The sequence below is a fragment of the Varanus komodoensis genome, unplaced genomic scaffold (assembly GCF_004798865.1).
Source record: "Varanus komodoensis strain SLA01 unplaced genomic scaffold, ASM479886v1 scaffold51, whole genome shotgun sequence".
NCBI classification, from domain to species: domain Eukaryota; kingdom Metazoa; phylum Chordata; class Lepidosauria; order Squamata; family Varanidae; genus Varanus; species Varanus komodoensis.
The window spans coordinates 3674156-3691828 of record NW_025336100.1 but is presented as its reverse complement, the minus strand read 5'-3'; the positions used below and the strand labels follow the sequence as shown (position 1 = coordinate 3691828).

At 40.6% G+C, this 17673-nt stretch overlaps 1 protein-coding gene across 1 annotated transcript in view; it reads left to right on the top strand.

The window, feature by feature from the left end:
- Window positions 1-17673, top strand: part of PARM1 (prostate androgen-regulated mucin-like protein 1) — a 47719-nt gene that overhangs the window by 23775 nt on the left and 6271 nt on the right. The window contains exons 2-3 of the mRNA XM_044447400.1: window positions 11642-12361; window positions 15022-15100. Of these exons, the coding sequence (XP_044303335.1) occupies window positions 11642-12361; window positions 15022-15100 (799 nt within the window). The remainder of the gene's footprint in view (window positions 1-11641; window positions 12362-15021; window positions 15101-17673) is intronic.

Below are 17673 nucleotides of genomic sequence, written 5' to 3'. Positions count from 1 at the left end.
CGGCTTCCGCAAAAACAGGTCCTGCCAGACAAAACTTGTGGAATTCTATGACAAGGTTTCGAGATGGCTAGATGGAGGGGATGCAGTGGATGTGGTATACCTGGATTTCAGCAAGGCCTTTGACAAAGTGCCCCATGATATCCTGGTAGAGAAACTGAGGAGTTTTGGGATACACCAAAGCACTGTCTGGTGGATTAGGGCATGGTTGACTGACCGAAAGCAGAAGGTAACCATTAGTGGGGAATCATCGGGACGGCCAGTGACAAGTGGGGTCCCCCAGGGCTCTGTCCTGGGGCCGATTCTGTTTAATCTTTTCATTAATGACATGGAAGAAGGAGTGAACAGTCTGCTGATCAGATTCGCAGATGACACTAAAACTGGAGCAGTGGCCACAACTGAGGAGCAGGTACTCCAGATCCAAAAGGATCTGGACAGACTATGGAAGTGGGCAGGAGACAACAGGATGGCGTTCAATGTGGATAAGTACAAGGTCTTGCACTTGGGGCATAGGAATAGGTGTCATAAGTACAGGTTAGGGGACAAGTGTCTGGAGAGCAGCACTTGTGAAAGGGACCTCGGGGTACTGGTTGACTGCAGGCTAAACATGAGTCAGCAGTGTGATACAGTGGTCAAGAGGACGAACACCACCCTTGGTTGCATAGCCAGAAGTGTGGCTTCTAGATCAAGAGAGGTATTACTACCACTCTATACGACTCTGGTGCGCCCGCAACTGGAGTATTGTGCTCAGTTTTGGGCCCCTCATTACAGAAAGGATATAGCCAGGTTGGAGTCAGTGCAGCGTAGGGCCACAAGGTTGGTGGCCGGTTTGCAGGGGATGGGGTATGAGGCAAGACTGAGGGAACTGGTTCTCTTCAGCCTGGAGAAGAGCAGACTCAGAGGGGATATGTTGGAGACATACAGGTATGTGAGGGGATGTCACATGGAGATGGGTTGAGACTGGTTCTCCCCTGCAGAGGAAGGCAGGACACGCTCCAATGGAGCAAAGCTCAGGGAGCCAAGGTTCCATTTGGATGCCAGGAAGCATTTTCTGACAGTCAGGACCCCGAGGGTGTGGAATGGGCTTCCATGAGAGGTCGTTGAGGCCCCATCGGTGCGGGTGTTCAAGGATAGGCTGGACGTGCACATGGTGGGCATGTCGTGAGTGGAGCTGGCTGGTGCCGGAGGTCAGACTAGATGGCCCGGGAAGCTCCTTCTGACTTGCTCTGTTTCTATGTTTCTATGATTCAAATTATTTCCGTACCAGCTCTCAATTTCTGTATTTCATCTCCACACAAACAAAGCAGAGGCTTAATCTGGATCTTTCGTGGATTTTGTTTTGTTAATAAGTGCTCTGAAGATCAGGGATGTGGTGCACTGGGAGAGGGTTCCCCTGGTGGAGAAAAGCCAGGAAAAGAACCCCCCCTTCAGAAATAATAACATGTGGAAAGAATAATTAATAATTAATAATTAATTAATAATAAATGTGGAAAGAATTTACATCAGGGAAAGAGCCTTCTTTATGAGCAGCTGACATACCGGCTGACTGGTATACAAAAATAGTATAATTCCTCCCTCATAGCACCCTGATGAAAAAGCCTCAGAATAAATGACAAACCGAAAATCCACATGATTAAGAACGTAGGCTTTCACAGGACTGAACAGCTCAAACTTCTGGGACCTTTCATGCATTTCTGTGAAGTTGTCCTCTGTGAAGTAGGTGGAGAAGGCCTTAGTAAAGTGAATGTCTTTTATCTGTACATTTTCAGTTTGGCTCTCTTTGCTTCCTCTCAGGCAACAACCCAGGCTTATCACAAGAAGTAGCTCCCCCACCCCACCCCCAACAAAAGAATCCATCCAGGGCAGTAAGAAGTTTCCCAGAAAAACCTTTCCTTGGGAGGAGAGGAGAGGAGAGGAGAGGAGAGGAGAGGAGAGGAGAGGAGGATTGGTAACTCACTAGACTGCCTTTCTTTGTACGTCAGCTATACAGTGGAGGTGACAAATAGAGTTAAGGAATTAGACCTGATAGAGTGCCTGAAGAACTGCGGACGGAAGTTCGCAACATTGTACAAGAGGTAGCAACTAAAACCATCCCAAAGAAAAAGAAATGCAAGAAAGCAAAATGGCTGTCTGAGGAAGCTTTACAAATAGTTGAGGAAAGAAGGGAAGCGAAAGGCAAGGGAGAAAGGGAAAGATACACCCAACTGAATGCAGAATTCCAGAGAATAGCGAGAAGAGATAAGAAGGCCTTCTTAAATGAACAGTGCAAAGAAATAGAAGAAAACAATAGAATAGGGAGGACCAGAGATCCCTTCAAGAAAATTGGAGATATGAAGGGAATGTTTCATGCAAAGATGAAAGGCATGATAAAGGACATAACAGAGGCAGAAGAGATTAAGATGAGGTGACAAGATTACACAGAGGAACTATACAAGAAAGAGCTTAACGTCACTGATAACCACGATGGGGTGGTCACTTACCTTGAGCCAGACATCCTGGCATGTGAAGTCAAATGGGCCTTAGGAAGTCTGAGCAACAACAAAGCTAGTGGAGGAGACAATATTCCAGCTGAGCTATTCAAAATCTTAAAAGACGATGCAGTAAAAGTGCTACATTCAATATGCCAACAAATTTGGAAAACTCAGCAGTGGCCACAGGATTGGAAAAGGTCAGTTTACATTCCAATTCCAAAGAAGGGCAGTACCAAAGAATGATCAAACTACCGCACCATTGCACTCATTTCACATGCTAGCGAAGTTATGATAAAAATCCTACAAGCTAGGCTCCAGCAGTAGGTGGACTGAGAACTGCCAGAAGTACAGGCAGGATTTTGAGGAGGCAGAGCAACTAGAGATCAAATTGCCGAGATACGCTGGGTCATGAAGAAAGCTAGGGAGTTCCAGAAAAACATCTACTTCTGCTTCATTGACTATGCTAAAGCCTTTGATTGTGTGGATCACAACAAATGGTGGCAAGTTTTTAAAGAGATGGGAGTATCAGACCATCTTATTTGTCTCTTGAGAAACGTATATACGGGTCAAGAAGCAACAGTGAGAAGTGGACACGGAACCACTGATTGGTTCAAAATTGAGAAAGGAGTTCGGCAAGGCTGTATACTGTCGCCCTGCCTATTTAACTTATATGCAGAGCACATCATGAGAAAGGTGGGCCTAGATGAATCACAAGTTGGAATTAAGATTGCCGGAGAAATAGAAACAACCTCAGATATGCAGATGATACTACTCTAATGGCACAAAGTGAAGAGGAACTTAAGAGCCTCGTGATGCGGGTGAAGGAGGAGAGTGCAAAAGTTGACTTGAAACTCAGCATTAAGAAAACTAAGACCATGGCATCTGGTCCATCACTTCCTGGCAAATAGATGGGGAAGAAATGGAGGTAGTGACAGATTTTATTTTCCTGGGCTCCAAGATCACTGCAGATGGGGACTGCAGCCAAGAAATTAAAAGACGTTTGCTCCTGGGGAGGAAAGCTGTGGCAAATCTTGACAGCATACTAAAAAGCAGAGACATCACCCTGTCGACAAAAGTGCGTATAGTCAAGGCTATGGTTTTCCCAGTTGCAATGAATGGCTGTGAAAGCTGGGCCATAAGGAAGGCTGAGCGCCGAAGAATTGAGGCCTTTGAACTGTGGTGCTGGAGGAGATTCCTGCGAGTCCCTTGGAGTGCAAGGCAATCAAACTGGTCAGTCGTAGAGGAGATCAACCCTGACTGCTCTTTAGAAGGCCAGATAGTGAAGATGAAACTCAAATACTTTGGCCACCTAATGAGAAGGAAGGACTCCCTGGAGAAGAGCCTAATGCTGGGAAAAATGGATGGCAAAAGAAGAAGGGGACGGCAGAGGATGAGGTGGCTAGATGGAGTCACTGAAGCAGTCGGCATGAGCTTAAGTGGACTCCAGGGGATGTTGGAGGACAGGAAGGCCTGGAGGAATGTTGTCCAGGGGGTTGCGATGGGTTGGACATGACTTCGCTATTACTAACACCACCAACAACAACAGCTTTCACTGTAGGAATTGGCAAGTGGAAGCCCTAGGGCATACAAGTAGGTGCTGCCAACAACTGGAGGCAGGAAGAAGCCTACTCGTATCTATTCCTCAGGTCAGGTAGTCCTCCTGTAAAACTAATTACAGACCCTGAGTGTTAGATTGATCGGGTTCCTGCACAGAATTTGTATTCTAAGGGCCAAACTTCAGATTACATTAATTAGGTAACACTAAGTTCATTGGCATTAATGAAGCCATTCCCCCAGTTATTTTTTTTCTTTTTCTTTTTAACTCACATGCCATGTGTGTATACTGAATTTCAGAAGCAGCCAAGGGAGGGGGAAAATATTAATTCTATTTCCAGCAAGCAGCAGCCCTGATCAAGTCATGTACATTTGCTCATGAACACAGCAGGCTTACTTGCCCATCTCATAATTAATATAACATGTAATTTGATTCCTATGTAATTTATTTTTATTTTCTCAACATAAACAGGTACATAAGAAAAAATATGAAACAAAGCAAACTACAATGAACATAGTTGCTAAAGGAATTCTAAACAATTGCAACCAATAAATTCAACCCCACAAATTTATCCATCTTTCTATATTTCAACACTCAGTGGGAGTTTATCAAAAATAAATCATTAATCAATACAAGAACAAATACTCCAATAAATTCAAATCCTCTACTGCTTTTTGGCTTCTCTGTAAATTATCATGTGAATACAAAAATTAGCCTGGAAATAAATGAATGGCTCCTGCTCCACCCACAGCCGCACACAAACAGGATCTAAGAGGAAAGCATGACCTGGTTTGCCTAATCAAAATAAGCCGTCATGGCATGAGCTGTTGCAGGTTTATTGGAGAGTTGTTTCCCTCTGCAACAATCCTTGCTGGCCAGGTTCAGATAGGACATGCTGTTCCTACCTCTCTTACGGAAATCATACCTGGTGTTTCAATAGACTTTTGGGTCTTTTCAGTGGACTCACACCAAAATAATGCAAGCAATTTTCTACACAATTTCAAGCAAATTAAGTAACTTGGTTTGAGTCATTTTGTGTATAGCACCATTCCACAAACCTAACAATAATTAAGCAGATCACAAACCCAGTTACTAAACTCGAAATTTTGCTAATGAAAAGTAAAGACAGCAATATTCAAATCCTGTGCTTAATCAATTTGGAGTGATTTCTTCAGCACCAATCTAAAAATCCCAGAGATTCCTTAGGTGTTGCTGATAACTTCCTCCAGCAGAAGGAACAAAAGGAAGTTATCCTTTTGTTTACCTGATACTAAGCAACGGGGAAGACCAAGTGGACAAAATGGCAGCTACAGGAACTCTGGGTAAAGTGGCCATGCCATATTGAATTCTTGAATCTGAAGGAAGCAAAAGCCAAATGTAGCCAAACATGTACCCTGGATTTTAGGAAAGCTGATTTTAATAAACTCAGAACAATAAGTAAAGTCCCATGGCAAGTGACTGTCATGAGAAAAGGAGTCCAAGATGAGTGAGAATGTTTAAGAAAGGAAATTCTAAAGACATAATTACAAAAAATTCCAATAAGGAAAGGGGGTGGAAGGCAAAACATGTGGCTTCACAAAAAGCTTAAAGATGATCTGAAAGCAAAAAAAGACCATGTATGGGAAGTGGAAGAAAGGCCAGGCTACAAGGGAAGAATATGTGCAGGTAGCATGGAATTACAGGGATGGTATCAGGAAGTCTAAAGCTAGGAAAGGACTGAGTCTAGCAAGGGATGCTAAAAGAAACAAAAAATCCTTCTTCAGATATGTCCACAGTAAAAGGTAGCAGAAAGAAATGGGGATTCAGCTACTAAATGTGGACGACAAAATGATAACAGAAGATGAGGAAAAGGCAGAAGTGCTCATTTCTTACTTTGGCTCATTCTTCTTGCAAAAGATGATCTACTACTTTCCTTATGAAGGGGAAGTACAAGCTGAAGCAGCAGGATGGCAGCTCAAGATTGATAGGCAGTTAGATGGTCAAGGATCATCTACTTGAGTTGAATGAGTTCAAATCTCCAGGGCCTGTACTAGAGTGATAAAGGAGCTGGCGGAAGAACTCACAGAACCAGTGTCTATTATCACTGAGAAATAATGGAAGACAGAGGAAGTGCCAGATGACTGGAGAAGGGCAAATGCTGTCGCCATCTTCAAGAAGGGACAAGCATCGATACCTGGGGAAATTCTGGAGCAGTTATAAAACAAACAGTCTGCAAATACCTTGAAAGCAATGTGGTGGTTACTACACTTTAAAGTTAAGTTTATGAGGAGGACAGCCTACTTGAAGCATTATGGGAGAAGGCTGTCTTCCTAGAATATTTTGCATAATGCTCTCATATTTGGCTTCTGTAGTCATGATTGAAATTGGTTTAAAAATGGATGATGGGAGAGGCTTGTTAAGGAAGTAGAAGTCCTGGTGACAGCCGACACACCTTTGGTTGACGTTCAGCCTGACTTATTTCAGAGCAAGCTCTGAAAAAAACTTGTTCTGCAGCATTTAGGAATCAGTTCAATTCCAAACTGGAAAATGCAGCTGTAGATGACTTCAGTTTACTCAAACAGCTTCTTTGTCCATCATGGGAGTATTCTGGCGATTTCTTACAATATTAATAATAAAATAATTGAAGACCAAACAGATAAATCTGATATATATGCTATTTAATTTTGTTTTTAAAGACAGTGAGTCTGCCTGAACCTGAGGTCAGGGGACAAGATTGATAAAAGAACCAGCATTCTTTTTTTTTTTTTTTTTTTTTTTTTTTTTTTTGTATTTAGTTGTGTGAGACAAGTTGTGACATAGGCTGAAGTTCAGCTCACCCTATGAGTGAAAACTTTGTTGTGGTCACTGCTGTAATGTTATGCCAACTTTGATCCATTAAACACAGGATTATATTAGGCTTGATTCTATATAAAGTCTCTCTTAAAATGATGTGGAGAGTGCTCATATCAAAATGAATGACTCCATAAACAGGGCTATATGTAACAAGATTTTTGACAAATAACATTCTATGTACTTTGCTAAAATATTTGTAGTTTAAAAATTAAGAAATACTATGATATTCATTTATTTCCTTTATTTTTCACAATTTATTTCCCTTATTTTCCACAACCTATTCATGTCCTAGCAATGGGGAGGAGCCAGGAAGTGTGCAGAGTGAGCTGGCCCTGCTCCCTCCTTGCTGGATCCTGATTCAAACTCTCTCCTTTGATTTCAGAGAGTTGCTCTTCACTGTGCGCAAGTTGCCAGGTTTGCACTGACAGGAGGCTAGAGGCTTGCCAAAATTCTTAAGAAACTGAGTGGCAGTGGGTGGGGGTTGTTTTGATTAAATATACAGAGTCAATAAGGTAACCCTTTGTTGACAGTCTCTAGTATTTCCTCTTGAAAACACGGCCATGTAGAGATTTAATCACATTTCTGGTAGTGATTCTGTAACTGCGAGGTCCTGTCTCCCCCACACCCCAGGAAAAGAAGATACCTGAAGGAGACAGGAAGTTAGGGGGTTTCTGTGATCAGAGGCAGATTCCTCATGGTGGTAGATTTGTATTACAGCAAACAAAGCTGCTACATTAACTATAGAAGCTGCAGAAAGGCTAGAAATATACCTGAGCTTCTGGCTGTAACAGATTCTTCTCTGACTGGGTGATCTTAGAAGGCATTTTGAGAAGTTTTGTTGTTATGTGCCATTAAGTCATCTCCAATTTATAGTAACCCTATGAATGAAAGGCCACTAAAATGTTCTGGCCTTGACAGCGTTGCTCAGATCTTGTAAATTCAAGGCTGTGGCTTCCTTTATGGAATTGATCCATTTCATAGTCATCTTCTTCTGCCTTTGACTTTTCCTAGCATTATTATTTTCTCCAGTGACTTTTAATTATCTTCTAATATTAGTGTTAGAGGCATTAACCAGAGGCAGTGTTATGGGGCACCCCAAATCCCTGGACCATCTGCCTCACCATGCTGCTGTCCATGGACCCTTGACTTTTTGCCCCCATGTATTTCACCTTCTCCTGCTGCCTGCCTGAATCTTTCTGCCTGCAGTTTTTCCAGAAATCTGCCCTGTCCACAATCACTTTTTACAAATAAGAGACAGGGTCCTCTAAAGACACTCACACACACACAGAGACAGACAGACAGAAAGACAGACAGACAGTGACTTTCTTTAAAGCATATGTTACTTAGCATGTGCAGGGTAACGTGAACTGGCCTAACACCCAATCTTCAAGGGATGGGTTAACTGACATACAGGGTAAATGGCTGCAACTTCCGGGTGTTGATTCAAAGAGAGCCAGGTGCCAAGGCCTTCGGAGTGCCAGATAGGGCTTGGGAATGCAAAAGCAGAGAGATGTAAATTATAGCCAAGGACAGGGGAATTTGCACGCCCTAAGAAAGATTGGGAGCTATAAGGGCAAATTATCATCACCTGGAATATGTCATAAGATGTCACCTCATGAGTTATCTGATTAACAAAGGGGGATAAAAGAAGGGAGCTGAGAAGGCTTGGGGTTCCACTTCAAGGAGAGGTTTTCTTCTTGCTGCTGGAGGCTTTGCTACCTTGTATTTGGAAAGACTATAGGCTAGGGAAACTTTATTTTGTACCTGAGGAGGCCAACAGTGCCTCGGGGGGCTGTGATTGGTTGTAAATTGTGTTTGTGCTGCTTTCCAATTTCCCTTGCCCTCTTTCCTTGTATGTAATGGTGCTTGTGTGTCTTAGTGGTTTTAAACCCCCTACTTCTATTTGGTAACCTTTTAAATAAAATGCATTTTCCCCAATGCTTGGGTCGTGGTGTGCTGAATCCAGTGTCTGGACTGGAACTGGGGACCAGGGAGTCTTTGGGTGGAGGTTACAGCCCAGTGAGCTGCAGGAATGTGAGGACCGGGGGCGGGAGGAGGCTGATCACTACATGCAGATTTTTGCTTTATCTTTTCCCTGCCTGCCTTAGCCCCAGATCTGTCTATATTGTAAGTTCTTGAAGGTTTGAGTAAGATTGTGTGTGCATTTATGGGAAAGTTCAAAATTTTGAGGGTGACTCCCATTTCAGATGAAAACAAGTACATGTCAAACACTTTACTATCATGTACAAACACATCACCCAGGTGTCAGTATGATAAACTGAAAACAGAACTGTTACTTTCCTTCTCAAACAGCAAAAGAAACATTATTTGAACATCTTTGCCAATCCTAAGGAGAAATGAACTCAAAGTTGATCGTTCACAATAAAAAAAATCTCTAGTTTCCAGCTGGAATAATTGTCAAGTATGCAGCTCTTTTGAACACCCATGCTAATTAATCATAGTTTATAATAGGTAATAGTCATCTTAGAAAACGTGAGAAAGTATACATAAAGTCTTTCATTATTATAGAAGTGGTACGCAAGTTTTTAGTAAAATACCCATCTCATATGCTCCAATTGTTCCTGTTGATCCAAACAGATCCGTGTTACTTGTTCATGTGTCTTGCTTTGGTTTGGGGGAGTTTGTTTTTAATTTTTATTTTCTTAACATATACAAATACATAGAAGAAATGTAGAATAAAAATAAGCCTATTATAAAAACAAAATAGACAAAGTTCCAGGGGAATTTTAAACAAATACAGCCGATGTATTGCAACCCCCAAAACTGACTCTCTTCCTGTCTTCCCATGCTCTTTGAGAGTTTACAAAAAATAAATCATTATTCTATACATCAACAAATTTTCTAATCAGTTCAAATTCTACTACTTTCCTTTTTCTTTTCCAAAATCCCCTGAATTTCCATTAGTCATGCTAAGCACAATAAAATTTCCATTTGTCATTAAATTCTTCTGACAGTCTTCTATTAACATATTTAGCCTTGCCATCACTGCCTATTCTGCTAATTTATTTCTCCATTCTTCAATGGCTGGGGGTTCCGGCGATTTCCATATTGAAGCTATTGTGATTCTTGCTGGCCTAGTCATATACTTAAATAACTGTGACATGTTTTTAAAAGGGTCTCTGGTACAATATTCAAAAGCATGTTCTTGGGACGCATAGGAAACTTCATTTTAAAGATTTTCTGCATTTCTGCATGTATCAGTTTCCAAAGTTTTTGTGTTATTTCACAAGTCCACCACGTATGATAGAAAGTTGCATCTACCCTGTTACGTTTCCAACATTTTCCATTATAATTCTTCTCTATTTTTCCAATATCTTTTAATGTACCACCAATAAAACATCTTACACCAATTTTCTCTTAATGCTTGACTAGCAGTGAATCTTTCTTCCAGAGAGCTTCCCACTGACCCAGTGATACTTCACCAAGATTCTATTTCTGTATTATCATGTGTTTCTTATCTTGATGGCTTTCAGTATCATACTGTAATAGCAGTTTGTAAAGTCTTCCCAGTGAATGCTCATTCTGCTGTATAAACTTTTCAAAATCTGTCAGATCTCTTAAGATGCCTTCTCCTGGTCACGTTTTCCCCTTCAGTCTTGAAATCAATTAATGATAAACAAGCCACTGCATATTTTTCCCTTCATCTTTCAGTTGTTGCCAAGGTTTAATTCATCCTGATTGATCATTAATGTCTCGATAAGTTATAAGATTGTTATTTCTCCTTGATTGTTTTTGATATGCTTCAACTGGAGACATCAGGGGGAGATTGAAGGACTATTTTTTTTTCTTCAAGGAATACCAATTTTTAATTAAACTATCTCTTAGCACATGGCTGTTGTTTAAGATCAGAGCCTTCTTAACTGATGTTTTAGCCCATAAAAGATTAGGTATTCCGTCTTCAAGATCAGCCAACTCCAACTTCACTTGCCTATTTAGAATCCAGTCTGCAATATAAACCAGGCCTGCTGCATAATAGTATAACTTCAAATTAGGTACAGCAATGCCTCCTGAAGAATTTGAAATCTGATCCTCAGTTGCTTGCCATTACAAATAGAACTATTTAATTGTCTCTGCCAATCTTGTCTCTGCCAAAGTGCAGAGCTTTAATTTTTATCACAGGGTGAAAGTCCACGTCTATTTGTTTATTTAGGTTTAGGGTTTGAATTTGAGTTAGGGTTCATTTGTTTCTTTGTAATTCCATCTGTCTATAATAGCACCAGGGAAACTTACAGTTTTTGTTAAATTATTGTTAAATAACAATGAGTAACAGAGCTAACAGACTAAAAACAAATTAAACAGAGCAAGTAACACTAATATATATACTGATAAAAACAGTTATAATATTAAACAGGAAACCATGCTAGACCTTAACTGACATTCAGAATGGAGCAACAGCAGCAGGTGACTTTGCATGAAGAGGCAAAGGTTGGCTTCCACCTCAGAAAATGCATTCTATCCAATAGCCACTTGCCACACCTTTGGTAGCAGAGGCACCTGCAGAAGAGCCTCAGCTGAATCATTCATTTGTGTGGGAGAAAGTGATGGGATGCTTTGAGGGACATTGTGGCATGGGAAACATGTTTCCTCCTAGTTTCCATAATGGAGAATCTCATCTTCAGAAGTACACATTTTCATCAGCATTAATAACAGACTCCTAGATAGTTTCTTGATCATGCTAATGTGTGAAGAATATTGCTAATAGGTTTAAGTAGATAGTAGTTGACTGACCAGCTGGAATGCTAATGATGTGTGTGTGTACATACAGGATTACATATCAACTTTGCATCTTCAACCAGTGCCCCTACTATCAACACACCTACTCCCTTAAAAATAGCTACCTCAGGAAGAACCACATCTGATGATCAGACTCCTATATCCAATGGCATCACTTCAATTATCACCATGCCAGTAACTGCAGCATCAGCCTCTGTTTCCCTTAGGATCACTTCAGGACGTACAGAGCAAGATCATTCCACAGTTTCTACTGATGGTGCCTCCACAGTGGACATTTTGGCTACAACACCCCTATCAAGAACTGTTTCCAGAGCTAAATCATCCCCACAGTCAAGCACTGGATCACAAAGTACAGAAAACAGCGTGGCCTCTGTGACATCAGTTGCTAGTTGTACAACAAATACCATTCGCCCTTCAGAAACCCTGGGAATCACCTCTTCATACATTAGAACAGCATTATCTACCATTGTTGCTTCAACTGATATCACAAACCTTAGCGCAACTGTCCCTACCCAGTTGCCAAACACAGAAACAGCAGCAGTAACTGTGACCACAAGCAAGAAACTCCCTACTGAGGAGACAACATCTAGGGAGGCTCCTGTGGCACCCACTTCCCCAAGCCCCATAGAAAGGCTTACACCTTCACAAATGCATTTAGGAAGTAAATCTACTCCTGACACCTCCCTTACTGATGGCACCACTTTCTCTGCTGGCATAACCATACAAGAGGTCCCACATGCTTTGAGTTCAGGTGAGCCTTATTAGTCTTGTTGCTTAATTTTTTTCCTTGTTAATTTGAAGTATAAGGCAGAGGTCAATGTTACTGTTTAAATAATCAGAATGATAAAAGAAGTGGATTTCTTCCCCCACTCCCCCCAAAATTGAGCAATGGAAAAGGAGACATATCCTACAAACAATATTCTCCCATGTCCTAAGCCTCAGTTGACTAAACTGCACATCATGGGTAATGGGGAAGATCCATTAGGAATCTTCCCCAAGGTAGCACTACCTGTCAATATGTTTATGTTATATGCCTTATTCTTGCCATCCTCGGCAATGGAAGGAGTTTCTCTCCTTAGCCAAATTCTACCTGTGGACTGATTTTTGCCAGGCTTATAGCATGCCCACATGACCTGGTCCCAATTTTGATCAGGGCTCCAAATAGCTGCAGTTTGAAGTGGCACATTTATTACTTGCTCTTTGGAAATTAGATTTCTTTCGTTTCATTTCATTTCCTTAGTGGATGAATGTGTACTTCATACAGCAGAAACATAAAAAGGTCAGTTTGGATTCTGAAGAATTTTGAATTCTTGATGGTGTTTAGCCTTACTTCATTTGTCATAACACATTCTAAAAACTTTTATTTACACTTAAGATACACTCCTGCACAGATTTAACTAGAAATGAGTCCTGTAGTTACAGAGTTGTAAGACTGCTGTCTAAACATGCATAAAATGGCCCAGTTGAATCATGTAATGTTCTTACATACCTTTGAAAAAGTGGATGTTGAGCTTCTGAGCCCTAAGTAGACTTGGTTCAGTCATCTTTAAAAAAACAAGGGTAGTCATGTGGCCATCCAAATCTTTTGGCCTACAACTCTAATCATCTCTCACATATGCACATGTTGGCTAGGTCGAATGGGAGATGTAAGCCATAACATCTAAAGAGCCACGAGTTGCTCACTATAGTTTGCACCAGTCATAATGTAGAACTCAAATCTACAAGCCATTTTAGACATGTCCGACTACTTTCATTTTCTGTCTACTCATCCAGTCTTACTCAACAACTTGTAAAGGCAGAATGATGGCCGTTAAGTGTTCTCCTCTACCTGCCCTCATGCAAATCATTGCAAACCCACAGCAAAGCATGGTTTCTCAATTTACATATCATGATTAAACTTTTTAAACTGTGGTGTAACCTGATTCCAGATGTGCTTAACAATAACTGCCCTAATCCCAGGCTAATGTTGGTCAGTTGCCAATGGTTATGGGAATTGTAATCCAAAATGTCTGGAGGGTATCAGTTTTATTTATTTCCATCACTTATATGCCACTTTCAGGATAGAAAACCCTCCAAAGTGTTTTAAAAGTATGATAAAAGTGTACTACTGACATCCTCAAAAACAATTTAAAAAAAATCGTAAAGTTCTTTCCCTGGGTAGTTGTTGGTAGAAGGCTCCATGATGGAAGGGAAGGACAATTCAACCAGATCATGGGACTTGGGATAGTTCTTGCAAGCCTACCCCAAAAGCCTTCCTCTTTCTCTTGGAATCCTTCCCTTCCCCTGGTTTAAAGCATAAGCCCATCACTTGCAGATCTGATTTATTCAAACCTAATATTTGGTACCAATAATCCTAATTATTATTATATTTATTATAATTATTATATTAATTCTTTCTACTAAGGCAATTTAGGAATGTGCAAAAAAAAAGACATATCTGAAAGCTTTGCTAGAATTCTGAGTGCCCACACCAATTGTTGCTTATCTCTTTATTATTAGCCACATATTTTACATATGTGGAAAACTATCAATGGCTATGAGAACAAAGATCCTACGTGTCTACTGTGACAACTTAAGGTGAACAAATGTCAGCAGAGTTACCACTGTAGGAATCTTAGTATTTGAGCTTCATCTTTTTTAAAGATCTCAATGTCTGGTCTTTATGACCTAAGAAGTATCTTTGAGACTAGATGAAGTGTAGGTGGGCCATTTCTATGATTCTTGGCAATGAGACAAGGAAAGAGGTCAGCTAGTTGGTTCTCCAGTAATCAGGGGAGAGAATTCATTCACAAGGGTCCATGTGCCCCCACTCCCATTCCATAGGTAGAAGTAAGTAGCTAATTACATCTAGCTCTGCTACACCTGATTTAACAAATACCTAGTTTGGCCCGAAGCTGATATAAAGACTGGAGTAGCATTGAGCCACTTATATAGGCAAAGAAACTCAGAAGTACCTGATTCAAGCAAGCGGCTAATCTCTCAGCTTCTTCCATACCTTTATCATGATAGCTGGATATTGATATTGCCCTGCATGAAGTACTTCAACTGCATGATATAATTGCTATTGAAGATAGCAATGATCATGCAACAGTGTTTACTTAGGTCCCAACTCTTTTTTCTTCATCTGACATTTTGAAAGAATTGTGTGACCAAACTGAAGTAGAAAACAATATATTTATTTAGAAGCAATTATGTACATGTTGCAGGATTTGTAGAAGCTAAGCTAAGTACAGATTCCACTCTTGTAGCTAGCTCTCTGAGCAAAAACCTATCTGGAGCTATCACATTTCCTACATTAGATGGCAGTATGCATATGTGCTGTGTTAAATTATAATACTGAAGAACAACTGTTGTGTGGAGTTGGCAGTAACTGAATATTCAATTTATGTGTGCATTAATTTTCCTGTTCAGGAAGCATTGCAGCCATTACTGTAACAGTGATTGTAGTGGTACTGGTGGTGTTTGGCCTAGCCACATTCCTGAAGATCAGGTAAGATTTCGCACCTGCTTATTTAGAGGAGACACAGTCATTCCTTGGGAAGAGGCTGGCTTCTCAGCTATTGTCCTGAAAGTGAAAGAGTTTGCATAAAATTCACTTGCTGAAATCACTTCGTTTTCATCCACTCAGAGGGATCATACAATTTTAGCTAGCTTCCCCCCTTCTCTATTAATACCCCCTTTCTCTGTGTAGCCCATAACATATGAACTATTCTTTCTCAGCATCACTTCATACTGTCTCCTTAGCTGCTGCCACTGCTACACATGCACTCAGACACACACTTCTCCTAGGTATCCATACTCCTAGGTTTTCCTCTGTCTTTGTTTCCTCATTTGTTGCCCCAACAGATCTCTCCACCACAGATTCCATCTCCTCATTGTCCCTTTGTTATCATTCTTTTATTCTGCATCCAGTGATTCACCTTTATTGGTTCCAATGGGAGTTTCCCTCCCAATACAAATTGCAGTGGTGTTCAGGGGACAATCTTTGTTGTGAGCTTGGCTAGAGACAGGAGGATTAAAACTCCCCCATCTAATCTAAACTCTCCCAGACTCCACTGCATTTGTTGTTCACAGGGTCTTGCAGAAGCATTCATGCACATTCGTGTGACCTAAAATTGAAACATAAAACATTCACATTGTTACCCCTTCTTAATATTTTTCATTGTACAACACAAACAAAGCACACCATTAGAGAAGGAAAAAGAGAATAATATAAACTAAAACTTAATTTTAAATAAGGTTTATAAAGATATTTAACAGTGGTGCTGTGTGCGTGTGTGCACATGCACACACACATGCATCAGTATGTTACAGAACATGCTCCCATTATTGAAAATAATTATGCATAAATGTGAACTGCAGCAGCCTTAATAGCCATATATTTTTCCATTTGTAGGTTATGCCTAAAGGCCACACATTCAAAAACAGAATTTTTCATTAAATTTTTCACCCACTGTGTTATTGCAGGTGGCTAATTATCCTTGCAGTGTTTTAGTATTTTCCTTTTAGCTGTCCAAAAGACTCGGAAAATCAATCCATACTGACTTAGTGTAAATTCCATGAGATAAACAGGTAAAACAGGTAATTCAAAGGACATGTGTATCTAATTTTTTTGTACAAAAAAAATTCCATCACAAAATTTATCCAAATTATTACTTCCTCCCAAAAGGAAGCTGCCATTGGGTATCGCCAAAAGAAGAGAAGCATTAGCAGCATCGAACTTCTAACAATTGACCACTTTAGTAAGACACTAAGTATCAACAAGACATTGTAGCATTCTTTATACTCAAAACATTCTTTTTTGCTAAATTAAACGTAGCCTTAACCCATGCGAGGACATGGGTGACATCGTGGGTTCGTCAATTGGAAGGTCAGCAGTTTGAATCCATGGGATGAGGTGATCTACCTTTGCTCTGCCCCAGCTCCTGCCAACCTAACAATTCAAAAGCATGCAAATGCAAGTAGATAAATAGGTACCACTTTAGTGGGAAGGGAACCGCATTTCTTGCATTTTGGCATTTAGTCATGCCAGCCACATGACCATGGAAACTGTCTGCAGAGAAATGGCTCCCTTGGCTAAGAAATAGAGATGAGCACCGCCCCCTAGAGTCAGACATGACTGGACTTAATGTCATGGGGAAACCTTTACTACTAAAGATCCAGGAGCCCTTGTGAAACAAATGATACGGAAACCTTGTATTGATTGGGCAAGATAAGATGCTCCAGTTTATTATTCCATTTTTGGTTGAGACACCAGAGAGGAGAATCTTATTTATTTATTTATTTTTCCATTTATATCCTGCCTTTTTTCTACAAAGGGCTCAAGGCAGCTTACATCTCCTCCTCCATCTTATCCCCACAACAACAGCCCTGTGAGGTAGGTTGGGCTGAGAGTCTGTGACTGGCCCAAAGTCACCCAGTTGGCTCCATGGCTGAGCGGGGACTAGAACCCAGATCATCTGAGTCCCAGTCCCATGCGTTTAACCACTACACCACACTGGCTCTCTCTAATCTAAGTGGAAAAGACCAAAATCTAGCACAAGTCAACAAATAGGCCCAATGGTATCAGGAAAGGTTTAAGAGTCCAAATCTACTCTCTTTGATCAAAAGTTGTATTATTTTCAAAGATACTCACGCTGGAGTGGAACCCCATGAAAATGTATGACGCAAAACATTAAGCTTCTGGAAATACTTGCCAGTACACGTAAAGGAATATCATGTAAGACACAGACAATTTCAGGCATACTATTCATTTGAAGTTTATATGTCCTTCTTCATAGACGTAACTTTATAAATGCCCGTCTGTCCATTTGTCTTGAAATCTCATTAAACTACTTATTCAAATTTAACTTAATCATTTGCAATAAACTGTAGGAACAAGTATTCCCAAAGAATTAATAAGTTCACATTGTAGCACAACAGTGACCTTAAACATACAGCCTACACTGGAGTAGTTTAAAAACCACAAGCTGAATTACTTATTATAGCCCACATTGCAGCAAAAGCCCACCCCTCACTCCAGCTGAGAATCTGTGGCAACACTTGAAAGTTTCAGTTCATCAG